Below are 27,464 nucleotides of genomic sequence, written 5' to 3'. Positions count from 1 at the left end.
AGCAGACACGATAACTAATGCCTTGATGTGAGTCACCACATTATATTATTTTATGCCATTAAACTATTCATTACACTCTAGAGGCGCTTTCCTCCTTTTCCATTTTTCTTGATATAGAGCTGCTTCACTCTCCTGGTCAGCTGCCCTGAGTGTTATTCCCTTTTATTAACTATCCATCCCAGAGACTACCGGAATATTTCCTTCCCGTCCTTTTTCCCCCTCCTGGGGATCCATTCCCAGAGACTACCGTTGACACCTCTTTCTCTTCCCCTGGGATTTAAAGAGAGTTAACCACCACTCATATACTTGGAACTTGCACACGAGCTCCCTAATTTTTTATTCCCCCCCCCCCTTGTGCTCAGCCGTATCCAGTTCCCTTGAGTTGGTGTCCCCTATTGAGTGATTCCACCACTCACCCATATTTACAGCTACTTCAGTGACAAGCACTACCTGAGAGCGCCAGAACACATTCTTTCCAGCATGAAGCATAGTAAGACTCTGACAGCCACAAACATGACACCCAGAGCATAGGCATGATGGGACTTGTAGTTCAGCAACAGCTGGAGGGCCGCAGTTTGCATATCCCTGCACTATATGTTTATGCTTTGTGATCTTGTGTCTTACACCAGGTTGTTATCCGTACTGTGTAACCGGACTATCTGTCGCTATCTTACAACTAATTTGTATTATTGTTGTCACTTATTTTTTTCATGGCATACCTTTAAATAAAGAATAAAAAAAAAATGCACTTGCTTTTAACATTCAATTTTAAAATGAATGTCATTTCTGAACGAAAACCACATACACTGTCTGAAAATTCCTTTGATCAAGAAGTTTTCTACTTGTCGATTTGATGCCACTAGCGATTCAAAAATCGAACGAACCTTCTTAAATTGAAATTTTATTTTGAAGGAAAACATTGTTTTTATATGGCCAGCATAAGTGACAGCAGGTGCAGGGAGCTTTTATCAGGCCACCTGCCTATGACAAGGGAGTCTTTCATTTTTTTTTTTCTTTAACCGCTTGCCGACTGCGCACAGTATATTTACTGCGGCAGTCGGCCCCGGCCAGGCAGAGTGACGTAGGTCTACGTCGCTCGCCTGTCACTCCTTCCAGAGCCAATAGCGGGCGGGCGCGCGCCCGCCGAGGCTCGTTCACGGAGGAGTGCGGGAGTGTGACTGGCGGACCCGATGTCCGCCGGTCACACTACGATCGCCGCTACAGCGGGAGAAAGACAGAGCGGCTTGTGTAAACAAGCCACCTGTCAGTTCTCCCTGTGTAAAAGTGAAGATCAAACAGTTCTACTATGTAGAACTGTTGATCTTTGTTTTTACACTAGTAGACCTGTCCCTGCACAGTTAGAATCACGCCCCTAGGACACACTTAACCCCTCCCTGTCCAATACTGTTAACCCCTTCCCTGCCAGTGTCATTTTTACAGTAACAGTGCATATGTATAGCACTGATTACTGCAGTAATGTCACTGGTACCCCCAAAAGTGTCAAAAATGTCAGTCAAGGGTCCGATCTGTCCGCCGCAATGTCGCAGTACCGCAAAAAAAATCGCAGATCGCCGCCATTACTCGTTAAAAAAAAAAACACCAAAAATGACAAAAATCTTTCCCTTTGTTAGTAAACGCGATAACTTTTGCGCAAACCAATCAAAATACGCTTTTTGCGATTTTTTTTACCAAACATATGTAGCGTAAAACAAATTGGCCGAAAATTTTAAAAAATTTTGATTTTTACATTTTTTTTTGGGGGAATTTCATATAAAAAAAAGTGAAAAATATTGTTGTTTTTGCAAAAATTACGCTCTTTTTTTGTTTATAGCGCGTGATCAAAAAATCGCACAGGTGATCAAATACCACCAAAAGAAAGCTTTGTGGGAAAAAAAGGACGTGAAATTCGTTTAGGTACAGCGTCGCACGACCGCGCGATTGTCCGTTAAAGTCACGCAGTAAAAAATCGCAAAATAACCCCTGGTCTTTTAGCAGGAAAATCCTCCGGTGGTAAAGTGGTTAAATAAAAAATTTGATTTGAGTCGGATGATTTTTACCAGATTCAACCTCTAATAGTATATACAGTATATCTCTTCTGTCTGTTATTCTCAGAGTGGATTAGAGATTTTGCTCTCTAACCATATAGTTGGTTATTTATCTTTACCACTGAATACAGAGATTTAAGAATAAATTAGCTTTTTTTTAAACTTTACATTTTAACTAAATTTATACACCACACTTTTTTTTCAAGGTTATTATCCAATTAATCGATACAGTAATTGGCCAACTAATTGATTAGGAAAATAATCGTTAGTTGCAGCCTTAGACTACGTTTCCACTATTGTGACGCCAAAGCACATAATTTACAGTGCGACTTTGCAGTGTGACTTTGATGCAGCTTTGAGTGCAGTTGTGATCTGACTTTACACTCATCAAAGTAGTGCAGGCACCTTTTCAAAGTTGCTGCAACTTTAATTTGCATAGATTGGAACAGGTGCCATTGAAATCAACAGGCTGTGACTTGTCATGCAACTTTATGTATCCAAAGTCGCATGACAAGTCGCACTGGTGGAAAGGAAGCCTAAGTGCGGGTTCACATGTATGCGATGCGGGAACCTTGCAAATCCACTGTGGGTGCCCACATTGCATTCAACTCGCAGGCAGTTCACATTGCCATATGTGAATTGCTGGAGGTGTCAATACAAAGTTAACGACACCCCCCAGATTAGTTTGCATATCGCAGTGCGAACTGTCAGTTCGGACATGAATCGGATCGCATAGGTGTGAACACCCATGTGGCCCAATTCTGGTGTGGATCCAAAAAAGGGTCCTGTTCGAGTTGAGTCAGAATGTGATGCAAATTCAGCCATACAATCTGTATGGCTGAATTCGCATCGCACTGACATTGCATGTGATTATCAGAGCAGTGCGCTCCGAATTACATGCGATGTCTGCCATCGCACTAATGTGAACCAGGACTTAGCCCCGGTTCACATTAGTGCGATCACGGAGATTGCATGTAATTCGGAGCGCACTGCTCCTAAATTACATGCAATCTCATGTGCGGTGCAAATTTCAGCCATGCACTTTGTATGGCTGAATTCACACCGCATCCGCACTAAACGCGCACTTGACCCTTTTTTTTTATCAGAATTGGATCGCATAGTTGTTCACACTAGTGCGATCCAATTCTGTACGAACTTGCAGATCGCACTGCGATATGCGATCACAACTGGGGGTGTCATTAACTTTTAATTGACACCCCCTGCGTATCACATATGGCAGTGTGAACTGCGTGGGGTGCGGCTACAATATGGGAACACGCTGTATATTCGCAGCGTTCACACATCGCACAAATGTGAACCGGGACTTAGACTTTATACCAATCGCTGATACAATCTGAAGATACATTTCTTTATCGGACAGATGAACCCCAACATAACATATATGACTGAAGGTCCTCACCTATCATGGTCATGGTATAGCTAATATTAGTAAGTCACATTCAACTGGAGCTAAGCTAAAGCTGAAGACGCGGTTTTGAAAAGAAGTGAAAGTTTTTTAACATTACAGAACAAGTCTACTTGAATGCGACTATTACTTCTACACAACTAAGTGCTATTGTAGATGATAGATTGCCTGTAAGCAGCTCCTGAGGTTTACAAGCATGCTGGAAGATGTTTCCATGCACCATAGTGCTTTATACAACCTGTATGTTCATCTAAACACTACATGATAATTGTAGAGCCTCTGAACAGTTGCATCATCTTTAAAAACTGGTTGGCCGACTCAAGTCTGGCGATACAAAACTGCTAAATGCTGATACCTGATTGTACAGGCTAAGCTGCGTTCCTAAATAATAAACAGTTATAACAAAGACAAGCACAGAAAAGAGAAACATTTACAAACACATTTATGTTTTGCATCAGATATAAAATCCCATAGGTATTGTGATATAGTTCATTTACTGGTTCATCTCCACAATATCTCAGTATTGACGACTTACTATCTGCGCACAGCTGGGTAGAGGAGGGTCACATGACTCTCCAGGCCTTTAGACACAACACAAAGGCGTAACATGCCTGGGCTCTTCCCAATTATTCCTCAGGACAAATATGCAAAGCACTGGAGTAAACAGACCATCCCCCATCATGACTGCAGCAGTCACATCTCTGCATGGTGTGAGCAGAATACACAAACCTAACCTTAGTCACACTGGTTAGGGTCTAAAAATGTCCAGGATTTAACAAATCTTTAGGTATCAAAGGTAAATTGATACAAGTGATAATGTCCCATGGTCAGGTTTCTTTACTACCCAGCACTGAGCAGAGAATAATACATTCACAGACTGCAGAAAGATTGTGAATAGTGGGGAGATCAGATTACACACAGAGGAATAGTTTATATATCATTTGTGATCTCTGCAGCTAGCTGACAGCTTGGTGTTATGATGAAGGGGCAAGGATAGCCTAGATCAGGTCTATTCAATAACAGAGACTGCCAGGTGTAACTCTCACACCTGGTTTCAGGTATTCAGCTTGTCACCTCTTCCAGTATCCTGAGATTCCCAGGAGTCACACCCCATACTGCAAACTCTGCCCTGTAATTATAGCTACCACGTGCTGCATGTAATATATCAGCAAGTTTCTTCTATGCCTTCCCTTCACTGCCATTATCTTCCTGGCACTCCTATAATACAGACATGCACTCCGTGTTTAGGACTTGTCTTTTTCTACAGTGCCTTGAAAAAGTATTTCCACATTGTGTCATGTTACAATCAAAAACCTAAATGTATTTTATTGGGATTTTATGTGATAGACCAACACACAGTGGCACATTAATATTTTTTATTATAATACAGGATTTTATTTCAAATTCATAATTGTGAATTTGAAATAAAACAATAAATGGTTTACCAAATTTGTGACAAATATGTGATAAGTGTGGCATGCATTTGTATTCACCCCCCCCCCCCGAGTCAATACTTTGTAGAACCCCCTTTCACTGCAATTACAGCTGCAAGTCTTTTTGGGGATGTCTCTACCAGCTTTGCACATCTAGAGAGGGGCATTTTTGCCCATTCTGCTTTGCAAAATAGCTCAAGCTCTGTCAGATTGGATGGAGAGCGTCTGAGAGCTGAGAGCAATTTTCAAGTCTTGCCACAGATTCTCATTTGGATTTAGGTCTAGACTTTGGCTGGGCCATTCTAACACATGAATTTTATGCTTTGATACAAACCATTCCATTGTAGCTCTGGCTGTATGTTTAGGGTCGTTGTCCTGCTGGAAGGTGAACCTCCGCCCCAGTCTCCAGCAGACCCTAACAGGTTTTCTTCTAAGATTGCCCTGTATTTGGCTCCATCCATCTTCCCATCAACTCTGACCAGCTTCCCTGTCCCTGCTGAAGAAAAGCGGATGGTGTGATATGCAGTGTTAGTTTTCTGCCACAAATAGCATTTTGCTTTTAGGCCAAAAAGTTCAATTTTGGTCTCATCTGACCAGAGCAATTTCTTCCACATGTTTGCTGTGTCCCCCCCACACGGCTTCTCACACACTGCAAACGGGATTTCTTATGGCTTTCTTTCAACAATGGCTTTCTTCTTGCCACTCTTCCATAAAGGGCAGATTTGTGGAGTGTATGACTAATAGTTGTCCTGTGGACAGATTCTCCCACCTGAGCTGTGGATCTATGCAGCGCCTCCAGAGTTACCATGGGCCTCTTGGCTGCTTCTCTAAATAAAGCTCTCCTTGCCCGGCCTGTCAGTATAGGTGGACGGCCATGTCTTGGTAGGTTTGCAGTTGTGCCATGCTCTTTCCATTTTTCCGATGATGGATTGAACAGTGCTCCATGAGATGTTCAAAGCTTGGGATATTTTTTTTATAGCCTAACCCTGCTTTAAAGCGGAGTTCCACCTAAAACCAAAAAAATACATAAAAATACCCCCGGGACAGTCAGGGCTAGTGCATTCCACAATGGATAGCCTCGAACTGTCCCAGGTTGCACTTACCTGCAAGAAGAAATACTTACCTTGAAAATGTCTTCTCCAGCGCTGCCATCTCAGGTGTGGACAGCTTGAAGCCAGCGCAATCCTCTTCTGCGTCCTCTTCGGTCCCACGATGCACTGCACCGACCCGGCCTTCACTTCCGGGGCTGCAGCGTCATCCCTGCACAGCTTCTGGGCATGCCCAAAAGCTGTTTAGCAAGGTATGACGGCGCCTGCACCAGAACGGACGTCCAGCTCCCAGGAATCATTGCAAGCCAGGAAGTGACGAATCGCCGTGGCCGCCGAGGGGACGAAGAGGAAGTAAGGTAAGTAGATTATCTTCTAAACAAGGTAAGTAAAAAAAAAAAAAAAAAAATTGCGATTATCCATTTGTTTTTCAGGTGACCCAGAGCAAGAAGATGGACGGAACTTTCATTTTAGGGTGGAACTCCGCTTTAAACTTCTCCACAACTTTATCCCTGACCTTTCCGTTGTGTTCCTTGGCCTTCATGATGCGGTTTGTTCACTAAGGTTCTCTAACAAACCTTGGAGGGCTTTACAGAACAGCTGTATTTATACTGAGATTAAAATACACCCAGGTGGACTCTATTTACGCATTAGGTGACTGCTGAAGGCAATTGGTTCCACTAGATTTTAGTTAGGGGTCTCAGAGTAAAGGGGGCTGAATACAAATGCACACCACATTTTTCACATATTTAATAGAAAACCATTTTTTATCATTTTTCTTCCACTTCACAATGACTTGGTGTTGGTCTATTACTTAAAAACACAATTAAATACATTTACGTTTTTGGTTGCAACATGACAAAATGCGGAAAATTTCAAGGGGTGTGAATACTTTTTCAAGGCATTGTATATGCTGTGAGACTGCCAGGAGCACTACAGACTATACAACAAAGGAGACTGACAGTAACTGAAGTGTGACAGACATTTTACATCAAACATTACAAATCAAACAGCAATTTAGTCATTAGAGCAAACATCAAAGGTCCAATCAGAAGTTAGTGAGGCTGAAAAAAAAAGTTACTCCTAAAGGAAAGATTTTTTCCCCCCAATTCTAATATGAAACAGACTGTTTTATCTACACTGAATGCAACCAATTATAGCTCCAGATACTATTTGATGTTCAAATGGCGCCCAACTGGTTGTAAATTCAGTTAGTAACACACAAGGCTGTATCTGCATGTATTTTGCTTATCCAATCTCCTTGGTGCCTATTGTACATGGTATAAGCTAGAGGGAAGCCTCGTATATCCTGACACCTGCCAACAGATGGAAACTCATTTTCTAGGGAAGAGAGGAATGAGATTGGTGGCAATGGAGAAATAGGTCTTTGAAAGCGCTCACAATGGTATATAGGTTTCTTGAGCAAAATGAAATAAGGAAACCGAACAGAAATCCGTAAGATATAAAATTCTGGTTGGGTGCTTTGGGTCACACTACAATCCGGCCACAAACTGGCAGTGACCACACACTGAGGAGACCCCCAGGTTAGATGTGTGGTGGTACATGGATCATACATGGTACACGCAGGATCTTCATGACTTTTCCTGCTTCAGCTAATGGAGGAGTTTTAGGGCGAAGGCATTGTTATTCTACATGACCTTTGACAACACTCACAGATAACTTACCACTAGAAGTTTTTGCTGAAGAAAAAATACATTGTAACTCCGGATTGTCTATCTAAACATTTGTGATGAGATACAATGCATTTCTCTTCTGCCAGAGAAGAGAGAGAGATGTGAGCTTGTTGTTTTTTTACTGACAGAACTAGAGCTGGTAATACGAGTGATCCACAACAACGCAGATAAGTAGACGCCGTGTGCACAAAATTCCAGTCAAACCTGTTCATTGTGTGAGGGGGTGATGTACAGGAAAGGTAAGGGCCCCAGTGTCATCACAGTATGCTCACATCTTATCACTTTCTTCTCATATGACTGTATATCCTTCATCATATACTGTTGTACGCTGTCCTTACTGAAAATCCAGTGCCGTACACAGCTCTTACTACCCCCCCCCCCCCCACTGAATATCCTCCACCATATACTGCCCTCATTGTATGTCAACCACCATATACTGCCCCCACTGAATATCCTCCACCATATACTGCCCCCACTGCATACCAACCACCATATACTGCCCCACTGCATACCAACCACCATATACTGCCCCACTGCATATCAACCACCATATACTGCATACCAACCACCATATACTGCCCCCACTGCATATGCTGCACCATATACTGCCCCCACTGCATACCAACCACCATATACTGCCCCCACTGCATACCAACCACCATATACTGCCCCACTGCATACCAACCACCATATACTGCCCCACTGCATATCAACCATCATATACTGCATACCAACCACCATATACTGCCCCACTGCATACCAACCACCATATACTGCCCCACTGCATATCAACTACCATATACTGAATACCAACCACCATATACTGCCCCCACTGCATATGCTGCACCATATACTGCCCCCACTGCATACCAACCACCATATACTGCCCCACTGCATATCAACCACCATATACTGCCCCTATTGCATATCCTCCACCATATACTGCCCCCACTGCATATCAACCACCATATACTGCCCCCACTGCATATCCTCCACCATATACTGCCCCCACTGCATATCAACCACCATATTCTGCCCCCACTGCATATCAACCACCATATTCTGCCCCCACTGCATAAGCTGCACCATATACTGCCCACACTGCATATTTCCCACCATATACTGCCCACACTGCATATCAACCACCATATATTACCCCCACAGTATATGCTCTACCATATACTGCCCCCACCACATTTCCTCTACCATATACTGCCCCCACTGAATATCCACCACCATATACTGCCCCACTGCATATGCTCCACCATATACTGCCCCCACTGAATATCCACCAACATATACTGCCCCCACTGCATATCCCCAACCATATTACTGCCCCCACTGTATATCCTTTGTGATCTACTGCTCCTATTGCATATTCCCCACCATATACTGTCGTACACGGTTCTCACAACATATCCAGTGCATACACAGCTCCCACTATGTATTCTCTGATTTTTTACTGCCCCCATTGCATATCCTCCACTATATACTGCCCCCACTGCATATCCACCACCATACACTGACCCCACTGCATATCCTTCGTGATCTACTGCTCCAATGGCATATTCCCCACCATATACTGTCGTACACGGTTCTCAACATATCCAGTGCGTACACAGCTCCCACTATGTATTCTCTGATTTTTACTGCCCCCATTGCATATCCTCCAACACATACTGCCTCCACTGTTTATCCACCACCATTCACTGTTCCTTATTGCATATCCTTCACCATACATTGGACATCTGCCATCAAATACCGCATATTCTCCACCAGAAAAAAAATGTTTTAGAACACCTTTGATCTCACAGCTAATATATAATATCAGTCCCAGCAAATATCAGGAAATAAATGGCAGCTCTTACCATCTTGGGCAGAGTTGAGAAGATGCTCCCCGAGGTCGCAGCCAAACACCCGTTCCCTCAGGATCCCTCGCTGCTTCAGCTTCTGCTTGCTGGGTCTGGACTTCATGAAGGTCCTCAGGAATGTGATCAGCTTGCCGTGTTTCCGGGACACTGCACAGACAGCATAAGATCAACGTTACTCCAAGAATCACAAGACACATGGATGGTTAACTGGCACAGACACAGACAGACATTGTGTGGAGGGGTGACACAAAAAGAGCAAATTCTTTCTGGCCTGGGAAGCAGCATGCTGGCTGCTATGTGTGAGATGAATCAGGGATATCACTTATAGACACAAAGATGTCCTTCCCACTGCTGGCTGTCCACAGAGCCATTGTGCTATGGACCAGGAGAGCCGTGTATGGAGTAAAAATGGAATTGTTGGCTACAAAAGAAATCAAAGCCTTTGTTTCATTTTCCCAAGCCTAGGTTGGAAAATTAAATATGAAACCTTGTTGGTTGTTAGGGGTTAATGACTATACATTTTCCATGTTTTATCATTCAGTGGTCCCTCAGGTCAGAACATCCCACCTCCACCCTCCATGGAGGTTCCTTGCAACCTAATAAATACCTGTCTCATATATATTATACTTGGATGGTGGTTTGGCAGCACCATGACATTATGCCAAAACTGACCACCACAGAAATATACACTGCTCAAAAAACTAAAAGAACACTTTTAACGTGTATAGCATCAAGTGAAATAAACTCCTGGGATATTGGGGGTTGTTAATCAGTTTCAGCTTCTTTGGTGTTAATGAAATTAACAACGGGTGCACTAGATGGGCAACAATGAGACAAACTCTAAAACAGGAATCATTTTACAGGTGGAGAGAACTGACAGTGGTTTCCCCTATTCATCATTTATGAGTGTTTGATGGTGGGTCAGTGATGGTCTGTGGAGGCATATCCATGGAGGGATGCACATACCTCTACAGGCTAGACAATGGCACCCTGACTGCCATTAGGTATCGGGATGAAATCCTTGGACCCATTGTCAGACCCTACGCTGGTGCAGTGGGTCCTGGGTTCCTCCTGGTGCATGTCAATGCCCGGGCTCATATGGCGAGAGTATGCACCCAGTTCTTGGAGGATAAAGGAATTGATATCATTAAATGGCTCCCATGCTCGCCTGACCTAAATCCCATAGAACACCTCTGGGACATTATGTTTCCGTCCATCTGACGCCACCAGGTTGCACCTCAGTCTGTTCAGGAGCTCAGTGATGCCCTGGTCCAGTTCTGGAAATACCCCAGGACACCATCCGTCGTCTCATTAGGAGCATACCCCGATGTTGTCAGGCATGCAAACAGGCACGTGGGGGCCATACAAACTACTGAGTACCACTCTGAGTTGCTGCAATGAAATTCAGCAAAAAGGACTACCCTGCTGCATCATTGTTTCACTTTGATTTTTGGGGTGTCTTTGAATTCAGTCTGTAGGGTGATCATTTTAATTTCCATCATAATGTTCCTAACACATTACCCAGTCCATATCAGTATTGATATCCAGCATGAGATTTTTACCCATTGAGATCTGATGTGTTTTCAATGTGTTCCTTTAATTTTTTTGAGCACTGTATTTACCAACCTAAAACTACCCATCCCATGTAATATAATGTGGATGCTGTAAGGGCAGTGCCACAGATCAATGTCATGCCAGAATTATATTACTTATACAGTTATGAAAAGTCTCAGAACACTAGCTCAGTAATTTCCTATTAAAGGGTCACTCTATCCAAAAACACCAGACTAAGAAATGTCAGCCATGCATACAATCTATATTTATCTACATGTCCTAAAACCCAACTCCAGTCATATATTTTTTTTGTTTTCTATAGAGCAGGGAGGATTGGATTCTATGTCAGGTAAACGATGGGACGGCAAGAAATCCCCCAAGTGGGGACACAGACAATGGAGCCCTACTCTACTCAAAACAACATTTTGGCTAAACTTTCACTTTTAAGAAGGGCTCTTCTGCTCATGGCAACCAATCAGACCCCCTTCTGTGTTTTTTTCTACAGATGGCAGAATCTGCCTACAATGGGCAACAAACATAGTAAAATGAAGCCTACAGATTATTCTGAGACCAAATTAATGTTTTTTACACCAACAAAACTGTATTCATTGACAATTCAGTATAGCATCTAACCCCAGATTTGTGGTGTTAGAGACAGAGCAGGGTGGATGTGCAGTAAAGGATTAGGTAGGCGGATGTTGGTTAATGGACACAACTGCCTTTCCTCTACTCAGGCTTTGGTATCGGACTTTCTATCTGCAGGTATTGCAGTTTTGTTCATAATGTGTAATTAGGCTTAGTACTCAGTAAATCTTGTCCTTGGTGCTTATACGTAATGCTTACTCATCAGATGATACAGAGGGAGGCTGGGAACTCTGCATCTTCTACACGAAATGTCTGCTAAAGCCTTATACTAAAAAATACTGACACAGAAACACTGCTTATACTGACTGCTGTATACTAGCAGACACTTACTGTAAGGCCTCATGCACACTGAGCATATGCTCAGCTCCCCTGAACGTCTTTTCTCCTGGCAGGAGAAAAACTAATTTTTAAAAGGTTCTAGCGGCATTTTGCACATGCATTTGGGCGGGTCAAGGGTATGAGCGTAAATTTTAATTTATTCTGACCATTGGAATGAATGCATGCTCAGGAGCTAAACATGAACACACCTAGCGTTCAGGCATGTCAAGCTTTTTTCTGCCTAAAAGCTCCTCTACTAAACGTGCTCCTAAATAGTATTTTTTTCCAGCATGTAAACACTCCTATTCTAATAAGCCTGCAAATGCCTGTGTGCATGGACGCACCGACTAACATAAAGGTGTGGCAACCGCCTGTAAACACCCAGTGTGTATGAACCCAAATAATAGTGGTCGTACACTCCATACCCTCACTGCTGCTACACTGGAAGAGCCAATCACCCTGCCTTTGTCAGTATATTCTAAACCTTGGTACATTTTGTAAAGTGCAGATCTAGTTTGTAGCAAGTCAGCTTCCTCTTCATACCCTGCACACAACTCACATACACTATTACAACACAGCAAGGTACACATTCTTCAAGACAAATGTTGACGAGTCATTTTACCATTCACTAGATACTAATTTATTAAAGCGGAACTACAGTGCATCTGAGCACCTCAAAGCAAAAATGCTATTTAACTCATTTTTAATATTCCAATCACTTTGAAAATCACTTTGAAAAACACCATCCTAGCAATTCTGGCTGTGGTCACCTTGAGTAAGGGCAGAAGATTTATGTAGCATTGACTTCCTGGAATCCATCTGCCCCTAGTTTAGGCATGACACAGAGAAAGAGATGTACACCGCTCAGGCAGTTTGGAACTTCACAGCCAGCCTTGGGTGCAGGACCTCGGATCGCCACCGCAGACAGGATACAAGAGAAATGGCCACACACCAGGCAATAGCTCATGATGGAAAAAATAACAAAAAGAGGGGAGTACGACCTAGTGTATTACCACTAAAACCATTTATTAAAATAGTAAAACGTATAAAATATACTCACAAAACAAGTGTGAATGATACACACATCAACATAATCAATATAAAGTCTCCAAGGTAGCCAGGCACTGCATGATGCTGGATGGCATGCAGTGAACCGCACGGAGCTGCTGTGGCTAGGCTGACACGTTTCGAGGGCAAACCCCCTTCCTCAGAGCCAAAAAATGCTGCCCAAAATGAAGCTCAATAGAGGCTTCCATTCTTCATCTTTACAGCAGCATAGCACTTTCAGGGCAGACCCCTCACTCCACAGTGATGCTAAAAAGGCAAACTATGGCAGCTCCCATCAAAGCCTTCATCAGCCAGGTGCTCAGCTGTACAAGTACAACATTTCATGAATGTAGTGCAGCAGTGTAGAGTTGCAAATGACCCCACACTACAAGCACGCTGTGAGTTGTGTGAAACATGTCTACCATCCATTTTGATGTACCTTGCATCCTTGCTCAATAAAGCCTTTCATCGTGAGCTAATGCCTGGTGTGCGGTCATTTCTCTTGTACTTAGTTTAGGCATGCAAGCAGGAGGGTGTGTTTAGCTGAGAAAACCCCTCCTACCCTCCAGAAGACTCCTGGGATGTATGACATCATTTGCCTAGGCAAGAAACCAGGAAGTAATTGAAGAATAGGATAGAAAAATAGTTTAAAACGGGTAAATATGATATACGTATCTACTTACTAATGCTAGTCAATGGTAATGGAGAGAGTGAAGTTCCACTTTAAGACTGGAACAGTCCAAATCTGGAGCAGCTGTGCATGGCAACCAGCTAACTTTAATTTTAAAGCTTAACTAAACAAGCAGAAGATAGGAACTGATTGGTTACTTTGCACAGCGACTCCAGATTTTGTTTGTTCCAGCATTAGTAAATTTCCCCCAATGTGTCCAGGCTGGAACATAAAGGTGCTACTAAGGTCCTTGCCATTCTACACTGCTGCACTACATTCATGAATGGCTGATGAAGGCTTTGATGGGAGCTGCCATAGTTTGCCTGTTTAGCATCACTGTGGAGTGAGGGTTCTGCCCTGAAAGTGCTATGCTGCTGTAAACAAAGAATGGAAGCCTCTATTGAAGGCTTTTCTGGTGTTTAGCCTGATGGTGGATTCCCTTTAGCAAACACTTTGGTATTTTTACTCGTCCTTCCCCCGCACACAGCCATCCATTCTCTGTACACTGGAATGATTGGTAAATTCTTCACAATGTCATGTTCCCTGTCCCATTTCAATGTAAAAGACAGTTACAGGGCAGCTCTGGAGAAGGCTGGACACAACAATGGCCCCCATGTTCTTAGACAGAGTGCAGACCTCTCTCATGTCTCTCAGCCGGCAGCTGCCATCAATGAAGCTTGGCAGAAGCTGGCACGAGAGTGACCGTCTCCACTTTCCTCCTGGCGCCATGCCCAATGTCTGGAAACAAATACAATGATACTCAGATCCAGGTGTCCTTGTCACAGAGCAGAGCTGTAAAATAGAGCTGCCAGAAGGAATGTGACGCTTCAAGTAATATATACAACTAGATCCTGGCGAAATCCTGGAAATACAAATGAGTACTCTGCCTCTGCCACACGATCCAAGCAGATTCTGCTCAGTAATGGGCTAGTGATAGATGGGCATCTGCTCGTCCACTGCAGGGTCAAGAATGTCCACTCCAAGATATCCTGTGTGTGGTCATTGCAAGGACAGGCCAGGCCAGGCCAGGTCTGAACAATCCCTTTGATTAATAAAAACATACTTCTAAAGATCAGAAGTACTTGTAATCCCCCATTATGGTAGCCCTGCATGATTCAATCCTCTCCCCAGTGTCATATCTGGTGTGATGGCAAGAAACCTTCCAATGCCATACTACAGGGCAATTCAGATTCATTTGGAATACCCTTTTCTGCTCTGGAAATGTCATTTTTGGCAGTTTTGCCCATTTTTAAAGCTGCTCAGCACAGTAAATCCACTTAACCCCCGGAAGATTTTACCCCCTTCCTGACCAGGGTTTTTTTTGCGATTTTTTACTGCGTAACTTTAACGGAATATTGCGCGGACGTGCGAGGCTGTACCTAAACGAATTTCACATCCTTTTTTTCCCCACAAACAGAGCTTTCTTTTGGTGGTATTTGATCACCTGTGCGATTTTTTGATCATGTGCTATAAACAAAAAAAGAGCGACAATTTTGCAAAAATAACAATATTTTTCACATTTTTTTATATGAAATTCCCCCCCAAAAAAATGTGAAAATCAAAATTTTTTAACATTTTCGGCCAAATTGTTTTATGGTACATATGTTTGGTAAAAAAAAAAAAAAATCGCAAAAAGCGTATTTTGATTGGTTTACGCAAAAGTTATCGCGTTTACTAACAAAGGGAAAGATTTTTGTCATTTTTGGTGTTTTTTTTTAACGAGTAATGGCGGCGATCTGCGATTTTTTTTGCGGTACTGCGACATTGCGGCGGACAGATCGGACCCTTGACTGACATTTTTGACACTTTTGGGGGTACCAGTGACATTACTGCAGTAATCAGTGCTATACATATGCACTGTTACTGTAAAAATGACACTGGCAGGGAAGGGGTTAACTGTATTGGACAGGGAGGGGTTAAGTGTGTCCTAGGGGCGTGATTCTAACTGTAGTGGGACATGGCTACTGGTGTAAGAACAGAGATCAACCGTTCTACATAGTAGAACCGTCTGATCTCCATTTTTACACAGGGGAGAATGACAGGCGGCTTGTTTACATAAGCCGCTCTGCCTTTCTCCCGCTGTACCGACGATCGTAGTGTGACCGGCGGACATCGGGTCCGCCGGTCACACGCCCGTACTCCTCCCTGAACGAGCCTCAGCGGGCGCGCGCTCGCCCGCTATTGGCTCAAATTCCAGTGACAGGCGAGCGACGTAGATCTACGTCACTCTGCCTGGCCGGGGCTGACTGCCGCAGTAAATATACTGTGCGCAGTCGGCAACCGGTTTAAGGGGAGTTCCGGGCACAAATCGACCTTTTTTTTTAGTGCCCCGCGCATTCTGGGAGAAGAAGACACGGAAGAGGACGCAGAAGAGGATCGCGCCGGCTTCAGCTGCCCACAACAGAGATGGCAACGCTGGAGAAGAAATTTTATAAGTGAGTATTTCTTCTTGCAGGTAAGTGCGAACCGGGACAGATCAGAGGCTAGCCATTGTGGAATGTACTAGCCCTGACTGTCCCGGGGGTATGTTTATTGAAAAAAAGTTTTTGTGCCCGTAACTCCACTTTAATTTTATCAAGGTCAATAAAACTCAGTGAAGTATATTTTTTGCTAGTAACTCTGCCAAATTATTTACACCATAATTTGTTACTTTTCATGGAAGGAAGCTGGAGAAGGTACTACATTGGCTGATATTTACAAATTCATTTAAAGTGGGATAAAAAGCAGTGATATAGTATGGAAATGTGCTGTCAAACATGTATTCAAATCAGTCATAGAGGAGCCCTTATGGATAAGCAGGTGAAAGGCAGGAACCAGCATAGGACAGAGGGAGGGGCAGTCAGCAATCGCTCTGAATTCTAATCCATTCACTTTGCAAGTCATCACCTGCTGACTGTACAGCAATACACCTGCATATCCCTAAGGCTGGGTACACACAGGCCGAATATAGGCCACTGTCCACAGCCTGTCCAACATAAGCCAGTGTAACTACTGGCTTTGTCGAACGGACATTCTGGAAAACCAGCATTGGATCGCTAATCAGTGTGTTATGGCAGGGGGCAGTCTTACGATCAGAACACAAACACATAGCGGGGGAGATCGGTAGACTAACTTTGCTTGTGTTAGTACAGCAATCTGTTGGATATTTTTCCTTCAGCCCACTGGGTTGAATGAAAAAAAAAATGTATAATGTGTACCATTAAATATATATATATTAGGGATAGACCGATTATCGACAAGGCCGATATGCACTTTCCCCAATATATCAGTATCGGAACTGGCCGATATTTTTGTGATGTCATTCGGCCTTCTTAGGCCGCCTCCCTCGCCTTGGACAGCCTCGTCTGGAGTCAGGACTAGGCTCGCGGGAGTGTATCACAGCCATACACCCACCAACAGCAGCCCGGTGCCAGCCAGCCACCCACATCTACAGGCCCTGTACCAGCCAGCCACAGGCACTGTACCAGCGAGCCAGCCACCCACAGCCCCTGTACCAGCCAGCCACAGGCACTGTACCAGCCAGCTACCCACAGGCCCTGTACCAACCAGCCACCAACAGCCCCTGTGCAGGACACCCACCCACAGCCCCTGTGCCAGCCACCCACCCATCACAGGGTGCCAGCCAGCCAGCCACCTACCACAGGGTTCCAGCCAGCCACCCACAGACAGGGTGCCAGACAGCCAGCCACCCACAGGCCCTGTACCAGCCAGCCACTAACAGCCCCTGTGCAGGACACCCACCCACAGCCCCTGTGCCAGCCACCCACCCATCACAGGGTGCCAGCCAGCCAGCCACCTACCACAGGGTTCCAGCCAGCCACCCACAGACAGGGTGCCAGACAGCCAGCCACCCACAGGCCCTGTACCAGCCAGCCACTGTACCAGACAGCCGTGCACAGACCCTGTATCAGTCAGCCACCCACAGCCCCTGTGCCAGTCACCCACCTACCACAGGGTGCCAGCCAGCCACCCACTACAGGGTGCCAGCCACCCACCCACCCACCACAGGGTGCAAGACAGCCAGTCACCCACCACAGGGTGCAAGACAGCCAGTCACCGACCACAGGGTGCCAGCAAGCCAGCCACCCACCACAGGGTGCCAGCAAGCCAGCCACCCACAACAGGGTGCCAGCAAGCCAGCCACCCACAACAGGGTGCCAGCAAGCCAGCCACCCACCACAGGGTGCCAGAAAGCCAGCCACTCACCACAGGAGGGTGCCAGCAAGCCAGCCACTCACCACAGGGTGCCAGCCAGTCAGCCATCCACCATAGGGTGCCAGCCAGCCACCCACCACAGGGTGCCAGCAAGCCAGCCATTAAGCATTAAACAAAAATTTCAGTACCAGATTTACTAATGCACCAATGTTCAGTACCAGATTTGTGTCAAAAATTGACTTTATTTTTCAAAACTTTAAATGTACAAAATATTGGCCCATACTGATACGTTGTGACCAAAATATCGGTATCGGCCCTGAAAAAAACATATCGGTCCATCCCTAAAAAAAAAAATATATATATATATATATATATATATATATATATATATATATATATATATATATATACATACACACACACGACATAAGGACTCTCTACTTGTCCCAAACTAAAATCAAGATTGCTCAACCAAAATGATGGCGGACAAATAAAACATTTTATTCTGATTGACAGCTATAGGACAACACAGGCATATCTTATTTCAGGCAATTTTATACATGAATTCATGTCTAGAGCAAGTCGGTGTATTAGCTACCAGCAGTGCCATCACGTATGTACAGTGTGTACAATGACTTTGTCACATACATATATCAATGCCATCATTTCAAAAGTTCATGTACTGCACTAACATGTACTGGTAAAGTGCTACAAGTATGAAGACCGCAAAGCTGCTGTACAGTGTATGTGGATATTGGTGGATCGGATACCAGCATATAGAGATTGGTGGATTTTGTAATGTAATGTATGGTCTATGTGGATACTGGTGGATCACATAACGGTGTCTTGTACAGTGTAGTTACTGGTGAATCTCATACACTGTTCATAGTTTTCTTCAGTCGTTTCCCCATCTTATTTTGTGCACATCTGAAGACAGTATGTAAATCCCCCAAGCACATTCCTGAACAAAATCACCATAAGATTGCAAAAACCTTTTATACAATGTTAAATAATAAAATCAATCAGTGATATCTTACCTGATTCTTTGTGATGTTAGTGCCACAACTGAAGCTGTACAGACTGCAGATCTGTTAGTACTGTGAGATAACCTCCTGCACGTCCTCTCTCTAGTTTCTCTCCTAAAGCAAATGCTACCAACCACCTATCTGCTCCGTACCTTCTCGTCTTCATCAGAGCCAATTTGTTCCTGTGTGGTCCTTGTGCCTGCTATTAGAGCAGATGCCTTCCAGTGTCCCCCTCTGTGCCTCTATTGGAGCAGACTCTTTCCAGTGTCCCCCCTGTGCCTTCTATCGGAGCAGACTCTTTCTAGTGTCCCTCCTATCGGAGCAGACTCTTTCCAGTGTCCCCCTGTGCCTTCAATCGGAGCAGACTCTTTCCAGTGTTCCCCCTGTGCCTTCTATCGGAGCAGACTCTTTCCAGTGTTCCCCCTGTGCCTTCTATCGGAGCAGACTCTTTCCAGTGTCCCCCCTGTGCCTTCTATCGGAGCAGACTCTTTCCAGTGTCCCCCTGTGCCTTCTATCGGAGCAGACTCTTTCCAGTGTCCCCCCTGTGCCTTCTATCGGAGCAGACTCTTTCCAGTGTCCCCCCCTGTGCCTTCTATCGGAGCAGACTCTTTCCAGTGTCCCCCCTGTGCCTCCTATCGGAGCAGACTCTTTCCAGTGTCCCCCCCTGTGCCTTCTATCGGAGCAGACTCTTTCCAGTGTCCCCCCCTGTGCCTTCTATCGGAGCAGACTCTTTCCAGTGTCCCCCCCTGTGCCTTCTATCGGAGCAGACTCTTTCCAGTGTCCCCCCCTGTGCCTTCTATCGGAGCAGACTCTTTCCAGTGTCCCCCCCCCTGCCTTCTATCGGAGCAGACTCTTTTCAGTGTCACTCCCTGTGTTTCCTATTAGCTCCTCTCCAGATCAGTGTGTTGCAGAGCTCTCTCTAGTCCCAGCCATGTGTCCGTCCCACAGCCAGGTATGTCTCCACCCTCACGTCGCCAGTCACACCTCTGGTTCAGGCTTTTGCTTTTCTTTACTGTCTGCTTTGCCAGGTGCGTGTCTGGAACTACCTCCACCCCCCTCTGTCTAGCCCCATCTCTTCCACCTCTTCCCTAAAGACAGAGTGAATGAAGGAAAGGCAGGACCAGGCTACAGACTCCTGCTATCTGGATATTATAGAATGATAATGATGGTTCTATGGAAGAAGTGTGAATCTAACAGAGTGGCTATGCATTGTTTCAGGACAATGGTAAGCAATATGTCTGCCCTGCCCAACAGGCACATGCCTAACATTCCACTCAGCTGGGGTCCAGAGACTCTCCTCCATCCACAAGGAATTGTGTTGTGCACTTACTAGATGTGTCAGTACACAGTAATACGCTGAAGCTCTGAATCAGTCGTTACCCTGAAGGAATCTGACAGTCTGACCTATAAACTAGAGAACTATGCATTTAGTAAGCTGCTTTAGGTACTCTGTGTTGAAGGAGGAATTGTAAAGCACACTTTGAGGAGTGGATAATCACTATGGTGTATTTATTGGTGTTAAAGACTGTTATAGTGCCGCTCACATGAGGAGCTGTCTCACATGTTGGCCTTTTCGGGGCAATCAAATGCAAATAGATGAGTTTTGAACTGTTTTATGCAATGCACGGTCTTTATGTTTTCACTACCTGGTGCATTCTTTATACTATACTTTATACCTTTATACTATACTTTATACCTACAAACAGCATTTAATCTGCAATGAGCCAAACGACATGAAATATACAAAAGAAGCAATAGCATACCTGAATAAAGAAAGTGCCTCCTATCCCAGAGAAATTGTACAAAAGGCACACAAAAAACACCTGCGCCATTTTATATGAATATTTAATCATGGTTGATGATTTAGGCCCTGTTCACACCGGATCGATCTTCAGCTCGTAAAACGCTCCTCTCTGAAGTCTCAAAACGCCCAACAAGCAAAATCCTATTCATTTCAATGGCCCCTGTTCACATACGAGCGTTTTGTCGCCTGAAGCAAAACGCCTGAGCTCAAAAAAGTACGAGCTTATTTTTTGGCAGATTACAAGTGTTTCTGTTAGATGTCAATGCCTGCCTCCAACACCTGCAAAAACCACCTGAAAAACGCCAAAAAAAAAAAATAAAAACCTGAAAACAATACGCTCAGGTAAGAATGGAGCCTAAAACAAGCACCTGGGGTAAAGCTGTCCACATAGACCATCCCCCTCACTGCCACCACCATCAACGTCTTTCCTTCCACGTCCACGTCTTACTTTTGGATCGCTCTACTGCAGGGTAGTCTTCCCGGTCACGACTGCAGACTGACAGCGGTGAGAGTCGGGGGTGAGGAGGACAGTCTAAATGGACAGCTTTACCCCATGTGCCTGCATGCTTACATGTGCCTATTTTAAATCATCAACCATGTGAGTTGCTAAATGTTAGACCTTCATAAAATGTTACCACATTGTTACACTAAGGGCTCTTTCACATGGGCGATCCGATCAGATCCGCCTGTCAGTTTTTTAGGCGGATCTGATCGGATCCTCCATGCAGCTCTATGGGGCAGTGGATGTCAGCGGAGATACCCGCTGCCATCCGCATCCGATCCTGTCCGTGAAATCCGGACGGATGGAAACCCTATTATTCCATCCGTCCAGGGATCGGATCGGATGAGAGCGGACAGGCGGTCCGCTCTCATCCGATCCCCCAAGTGGAGACGGAGCTGTCATCCGCCGGCTCAGCGGGGATCGGCGGATCGATCCCTGCTGAGCAGCACGGATCCGCCTACAGAGGCGGACCATGTGAAAGAGCCCTTAGAGGCGTCTCTCTTCTCTTTTAGGTCCCCTTCACACTTGTGCGACTTGTCCTGCGACTTGGGACTGCACAGTCGCATGACAAGTCGTACTCCATGATTTCCAATGAGTACTGTTCATATCTGTGCGAATTCAAGTCACAACCACTTCAAAATAGTCCCTGCACTACTTGGGGCCGATTTTATTGCGTTTTGAGGTCCATAGACATAGGCATTGCTTCAAGCCCAGTCAAAATCGCAGTAAAATTACAGCAAAAAAAAAAAAAAAAAACTGCGGCAAAAACGCTGGACTTTTAGGTCGCATAAGTGTGCGCTTATGCTCTGTAGCTCTTGCTGGATTTTGCTTCTAATCCCCTAGTGGAGGCTGTCCTTTGTGGATGGACATTTTTTGGTTACACAACCGATCACATTGCTATAATCTTTTCATATGAAATAAACAGAAAAATGGTGCAGCGCTACAGTGCCATATATTCATGTATATATATATAACAAAAAAAGTCCACATAAACAAAATAATATCCACAAAAATAAGTCCTTTCTGTAAATCTATTCCACCATCACGCTCTTCTATTATTTTCTTCATGGTGAATCAGTATATTGTATCCTCCACCAGGTGAATAGCCTGCTGACTTTACAGATGGCAATCACACGATGAGATTTAAAACTCCTGCTGATCCCTCTGGGATGGACACCGCCTTCCTTCCTAGGATAAAGCTCTGCTCTCAATTCGGCTATTCCTCATGCGAGTGACATGAAATATAAATGCCACCTCATAGTGCTCTCTGTGCAAATAAGTTTATTAAAATGCCCCTAAATAAAACACAATCAGCTAAAATCAGACAAGCTCATTTAAAATTCATCAGCTTGCTCACCACTCGGTGCAGCTGGCAGTGGATGTGTGATGTCACAGGTAGGGCTCCTCCCTCCTATATGTATCGCCCTCAGATTGGGCTTCTTCAGTTTTGTGGATGTTTTTTTTGTTTATGTGGACTTTTTTTTGTTATATATACATGGATAGATGGCACAGTAGCGCTGCACCATTTTTCTGTTTATTTGGTTAAAGTGATTGTAAAGTCTCAGTTTTTTAAAAATAAACATGTTATACTTACCTCCTCTGTGCAGTTGGTTTTGCACAGAGCAGCCCGGATCCTCCTCTCGGGTCCCTCTTTGCTGCTTCTGGCCCCTCCCTCCTGTCGAGTGCCCTCATAGCGAGCAGCTTGCTATGAGGGCACCTGAGCCAAGCTGCAGCTCCGTGTGTCCATTCAGACATGGTGGAGCTGTTGTTTAGCCCTGCCCCCTCTCTCTTCTGATTGGCTAACTGACTTTGATTGACAGCCACTGGAACCAATGGCATCGCTGCTTTGTCTTAACCAATCAGGAGGCAGAGTCCCCGACGACCGAGGGACTCGTGGACATCCCTGAACAGAGATGGGGCTCAGGTAAGTATTAGGGGGCTGCTACACCCAGAAGGTTTCTAATCCTAATGCAAAGAATGCATTAACCACTTAAGCCCCGGAAGATTTTACCCCCTTCCTGACTAGGGGGTATTTTGCGATTCGGCACTGCGTGACTTTAACGGACAATTGCGTGGTCGTGCGACGCTGTACCTAAACGAATTTGACATCCTTTTTTTCCCACAAACAGAGCTTTCTTTTGGTGGTATTTGATCACCTGTGCGATTTTTTGATCATGCGCTATAAAAAAAAAAAAGAGCGTCAATTTTGCAAAAATAACAATATTTTTTACATTTTTTTATATGAAATTCCCCCCCCCAAAAAATGTAAAAATCAAAATTTTTTAACATTTTCGGCCAATTTGTTTTATGCTACATATGTTTGGTAATAAAAAAAAAACGCAAAAAGCGTATTTTGATTGGTTTGCGCAAAAGTTATCGCGTTTACAACAAAGGGAAAGATTTTTGTCATTTTTGTTGTTTTTTTTTAACGCGTAATGGCGGCGATCTGCGATTTTTTTTGCGGTACTGCAACATTGAGGCGGACAGATCGGACCCTTGACTGACATTTTTGACACTTTTGGGGTTACCAGTGACATTACTACAGTAATCAGTGCTATAAATATGCACTGTTACTGTAAAAATACACTGGTAGTGAAGGGGTTAACTTTATTTGAGAGGGAGGGGCTGTGTGTGTCCCTAGGGGCATGATTCTAACTGTGATTGGCTGTGGCTTGAGCTGTAGGAACAGTGATCAAAGGTCTTACATAGTAGAACCGTATGATCACTATTCCTACACAGGGGAGAATGACAGGCGGCTTGTTTACACTAGCCGCCTGACTTTCTCCCTCTGCAGCCACGTGCAGGGGGGGGGGGGGTCCGTGACCGCGCGAGAGCGCACCTCCGGCGGCGCGTGGGAGCTCCCCAGAGCCTCACAGGCTAGTGACGTATATATACGTCACTTTGCCTGTGAGGGGCTGACCACCGCAGTATATCTACTTGCGGCGGTCGGCAAGTGGTTAAGATAAAAACCTTCATGACTTTACAACTCCTTTAATTTTAGTGTGGTGAACCACTAATCGGTGTCACAGAAGCAACTGTTTTATTTATATTTTTATGATTTTCACATATTAGTCATTCTTTGTTTGTTTTGATTGTTGTATTCTTAGGAATTCACTATAGCACTCAGTGGAGGGTAGCGCTGATTGTATTTTTGATTTTAATCTTTTTATATGAACTATAAACTGAATAAATGGTTGTGGAATGAATCATCTGAGCTTCCATTATTTTTTATGGGGAGATTAGCTTTGATATACCAGTGCTTTGGATTACAAGCATGTTTCCATAACAAATTATGCTCGCAATCCAAGGTTTTACGGGGTGTGTGTATGTATATACACAGTATCTCACAAAAGTGAGTACACCCCTCACATTTTTTAAATATTTTATTATATCTTTTCATGTGACAACACTGAAGAAATGACACTTTGCTACAATGTAAAGTAGTGAGTGTACAGCTTGTATAACAGTGTAAATTTGCTGTCCCCTCAAAATAACTCAACACAGCCATTAATGTCTAAACCGTTGGCAACAAAAGTAAGTACACTAGTTATAACATCCGAGTTGGACCCAAAGTGTCAATATTTTGTGTGGCCACCATTATTTTCCAGAACTGCCTTAACCCTCCTGGGTATGGAGTTCACCAGAGCTTCACAGGTTGCCACTAGAGTCCTCTTCCACTCCTCCATGACGACATCACGGAGCTGGTGGATGTTAGAGACCTTGCGCTCCTCCATCCTCCTTTGAGGATGCCCCACAGATGCTCAATAGGGTTTAGGTCTTGAGAAATGCTTGGCCAGTCCATCACCTTTTCCCTCAGCTTTTTTAGCAAGGCAGTGGTCGTCTTGGAGGTATTTTTGGGGGTCGTTATCAAGTTGGAATACTGCTCTGCGGTCCAGTCTCCAAAGGGAGGGGATCATGCTCTGCTTCAGTATGTCACAGTACATGTTGGCATTCATGGTTCACTCAATGAACTGTAGCTCCCCACTGCTGGCAGCACTCATGCAGCCCCAGACCATGACACTCCCACCACCATGCTTGACTGTAGGCAAGACACACTTGTCTTTGTACTCCTTACCTGAGTGCTGCCACACACGCTTTACACATGAACCAAATAAGTTTATCTTGGTCTCATCAGACCACAGGACATGGTTCCAGTAGCCCATGTCCTTAGTCTTCAGCAGTGCTTGTCTTCAGCAAACTGTTTGCAGGCTTTCTTGTGCATCATCTTTAGAAGAGGCTTCCTTCTGGGACGACAGCCATGCAGACCAATTTGTTGCAGTGTGTGGCGTATGGTCCGAGCACTGACAGACTGATCCCCCACCCCTTCAACCTCTGCAGCAATGCTGGCAGTACTCATACGTCTATTTCCCAAAGACAACCTCTGGATATGACGCTGAGCACGTGCACTCAACTTCTTTGGCCCACCATGGCGAGGCCTGTTCTGAGTGAAACTTGTCCTGTTAAATCACTGTATGGTCTTGGCCACCGTGCTGCAGCTCAGTTTCAGGGTCTTGGCAATCTTCTTATAGCCTAGGCCAGTGATGGCAAACCTTGGCACCCCAGGTGTTTTGGAACTACATTTCCCATGATGCTCAACTACACTACAGAGTGCATAAGCATTGTGGGAAATGTAGTTCTAAAACATCTGGGGTGCCAAGGTTTGCCATCACTGGCCTAGGCCATCTTTATGTAGAGCAACAATTCTTTTTTTCAGATCCTCAGAGAGTTCTTTGCCATGAGGTGCCATGTTGAACTTCAGTGACCAGTATGTATGAGCAATAACATCAAATTTAACACACCTGCTCCCCATTCACACCTGATACCTTGTTACACTAACCAGTCACATGACACCCGGGAGGGAAAATGGCTAATTGGGCCCAATTTGGGCATTTTCACTTAGGGGTGTACTCACTTTTGTTGCCAGCGGTTTAGACATTAATGGCTGTGTGTTGAGTTATTTTGAGGGGACAGCAAATGTACACTGTTATACAAGCTGTACACTCACTACTTTACATTGTAGCAAAGTGTCATTTCTTCAGTGTTGTCACATGAAAAGATATAATAAAATATTTACAAAAATGTGAAGGGTGTACTCACTTTTGTGAGATACTGTATATATACACACAATATATAAAGATAGATATACAAAATATACACTTACCGGCCACTTTATTAAGTTGGACCCCCTTTTGCCTTAAGAACTGAATTCATTCTTCGTGGAATAGATTCAACAAGGTGTTGGAAACATTCCTCAGAGCTTTTGGTCCATATTGACTTGATAGCATCACGTAATTGCTGCAGATTTGTCGGCTGCACATCCATGATGTGGATCTCCCTTTCCAACCCCTTCCCTAAGGTGCTCTATTGGATTGAGATCTGGTGAGCGTGGAGGCCATTGGAGTACAGTGACCTCATTGTCATGTTCAAGAAACCAGTGGTGAGATGATTGGAGCTTTGTGACATGGTGCATTATCCTGCTGGAAGGAGCCATCAGTAGATGAGTACACTGTAGTCATAAAGGGATGGACATGGGCAGCAACAATACTCAGGTAGGCCGTGGTGTTTACACGATGCTCAGTTGGTACTAAGGGGCCCATAGTGTGCCAAGAAAATATCCCCTACACCATTACACCCCCAGCCTGAACCATTAATACAAGGCAGGATGGATCCATGCTTTCATGTTGTTTACGCCAAATTCTAACCCTACCATCTGAATGTTGCAGCTTTAATTGAGACTCATCAGACCAGTCAACATTTTCCAATCTTCTATTGTCCAGTTTTGGTGAGCCTGTGCAAATTGTAGCCTCAGTTTCCTGTTTTTGGCTGACAGGAGTGGCACCCGTGTGGTGGCCTTCTGCTGCTCGAGCCCACCTGCTTTAAGGTTTGATGCATCGTGCGATCAGAGATGGTATTCTGCATACCTTGGTTGTAACGGGTGGTTATTTGAGTTACTGTTGCCTTTTTATCAGCTTGGCCAGAGTCTGGCCTTTCTTCTCTGACATCAACAATGCTTTTTCCTCCACATAACCTCCGCTCACTGGATATTTTCTCTCTTTTTTAACCATTCTCTGTAAACCTTAGAGATGATCGTGTGTGAAAATCTAAGTAAATCAGCATTTTTTGAAATACTCAGATCAGTCTGTTTGGTACCAACAACCATGCCAAGTTCAAAGTCACTTAAATCCTCTTTCTTCCCCATTCTGATGCTGATTGAACTTCAGCAAGTTGT

At 44.5% G+C, this 27,464-nt stretch overlaps 1 protein-coding gene across 1 annotated transcript in view; it reads right to left on the bottom strand.

Moving 5' to 3' along the window:
* Window positions 1-27,464, bottom strand: part of ARHGAP32 (Rho GTPase activating protein 32) — a 212,873-nt gene that overhangs the window by 38,179 nt on the left and 147,230 nt on the right. The window contains exon 13 of the mRNA XM_082273549.1: window positions 9,513-9,662. Coding sequence (XP_082129675.1) covers window positions 9,513-9,662 — 150 coding nt within the window. The remainder of the gene's footprint in view (window positions 1-9,512; window positions 9,663-27,464) is intronic.

The sequence above is a fragment of the Pelophylax lessonae genome, assembly GCF_965119305.1.
Source record: "Pelophylax lessonae genome assembly, chromosome: 12".
NCBI classification, from domain to species: Eukaryota; Metazoa; Chordata; class Amphibia; order Anura; family Ranidae; genus Pelophylax; species Pelophylax lessonae.
This window is presented reverse-complemented; position numbering and strand designations above follow the sequence as displayed.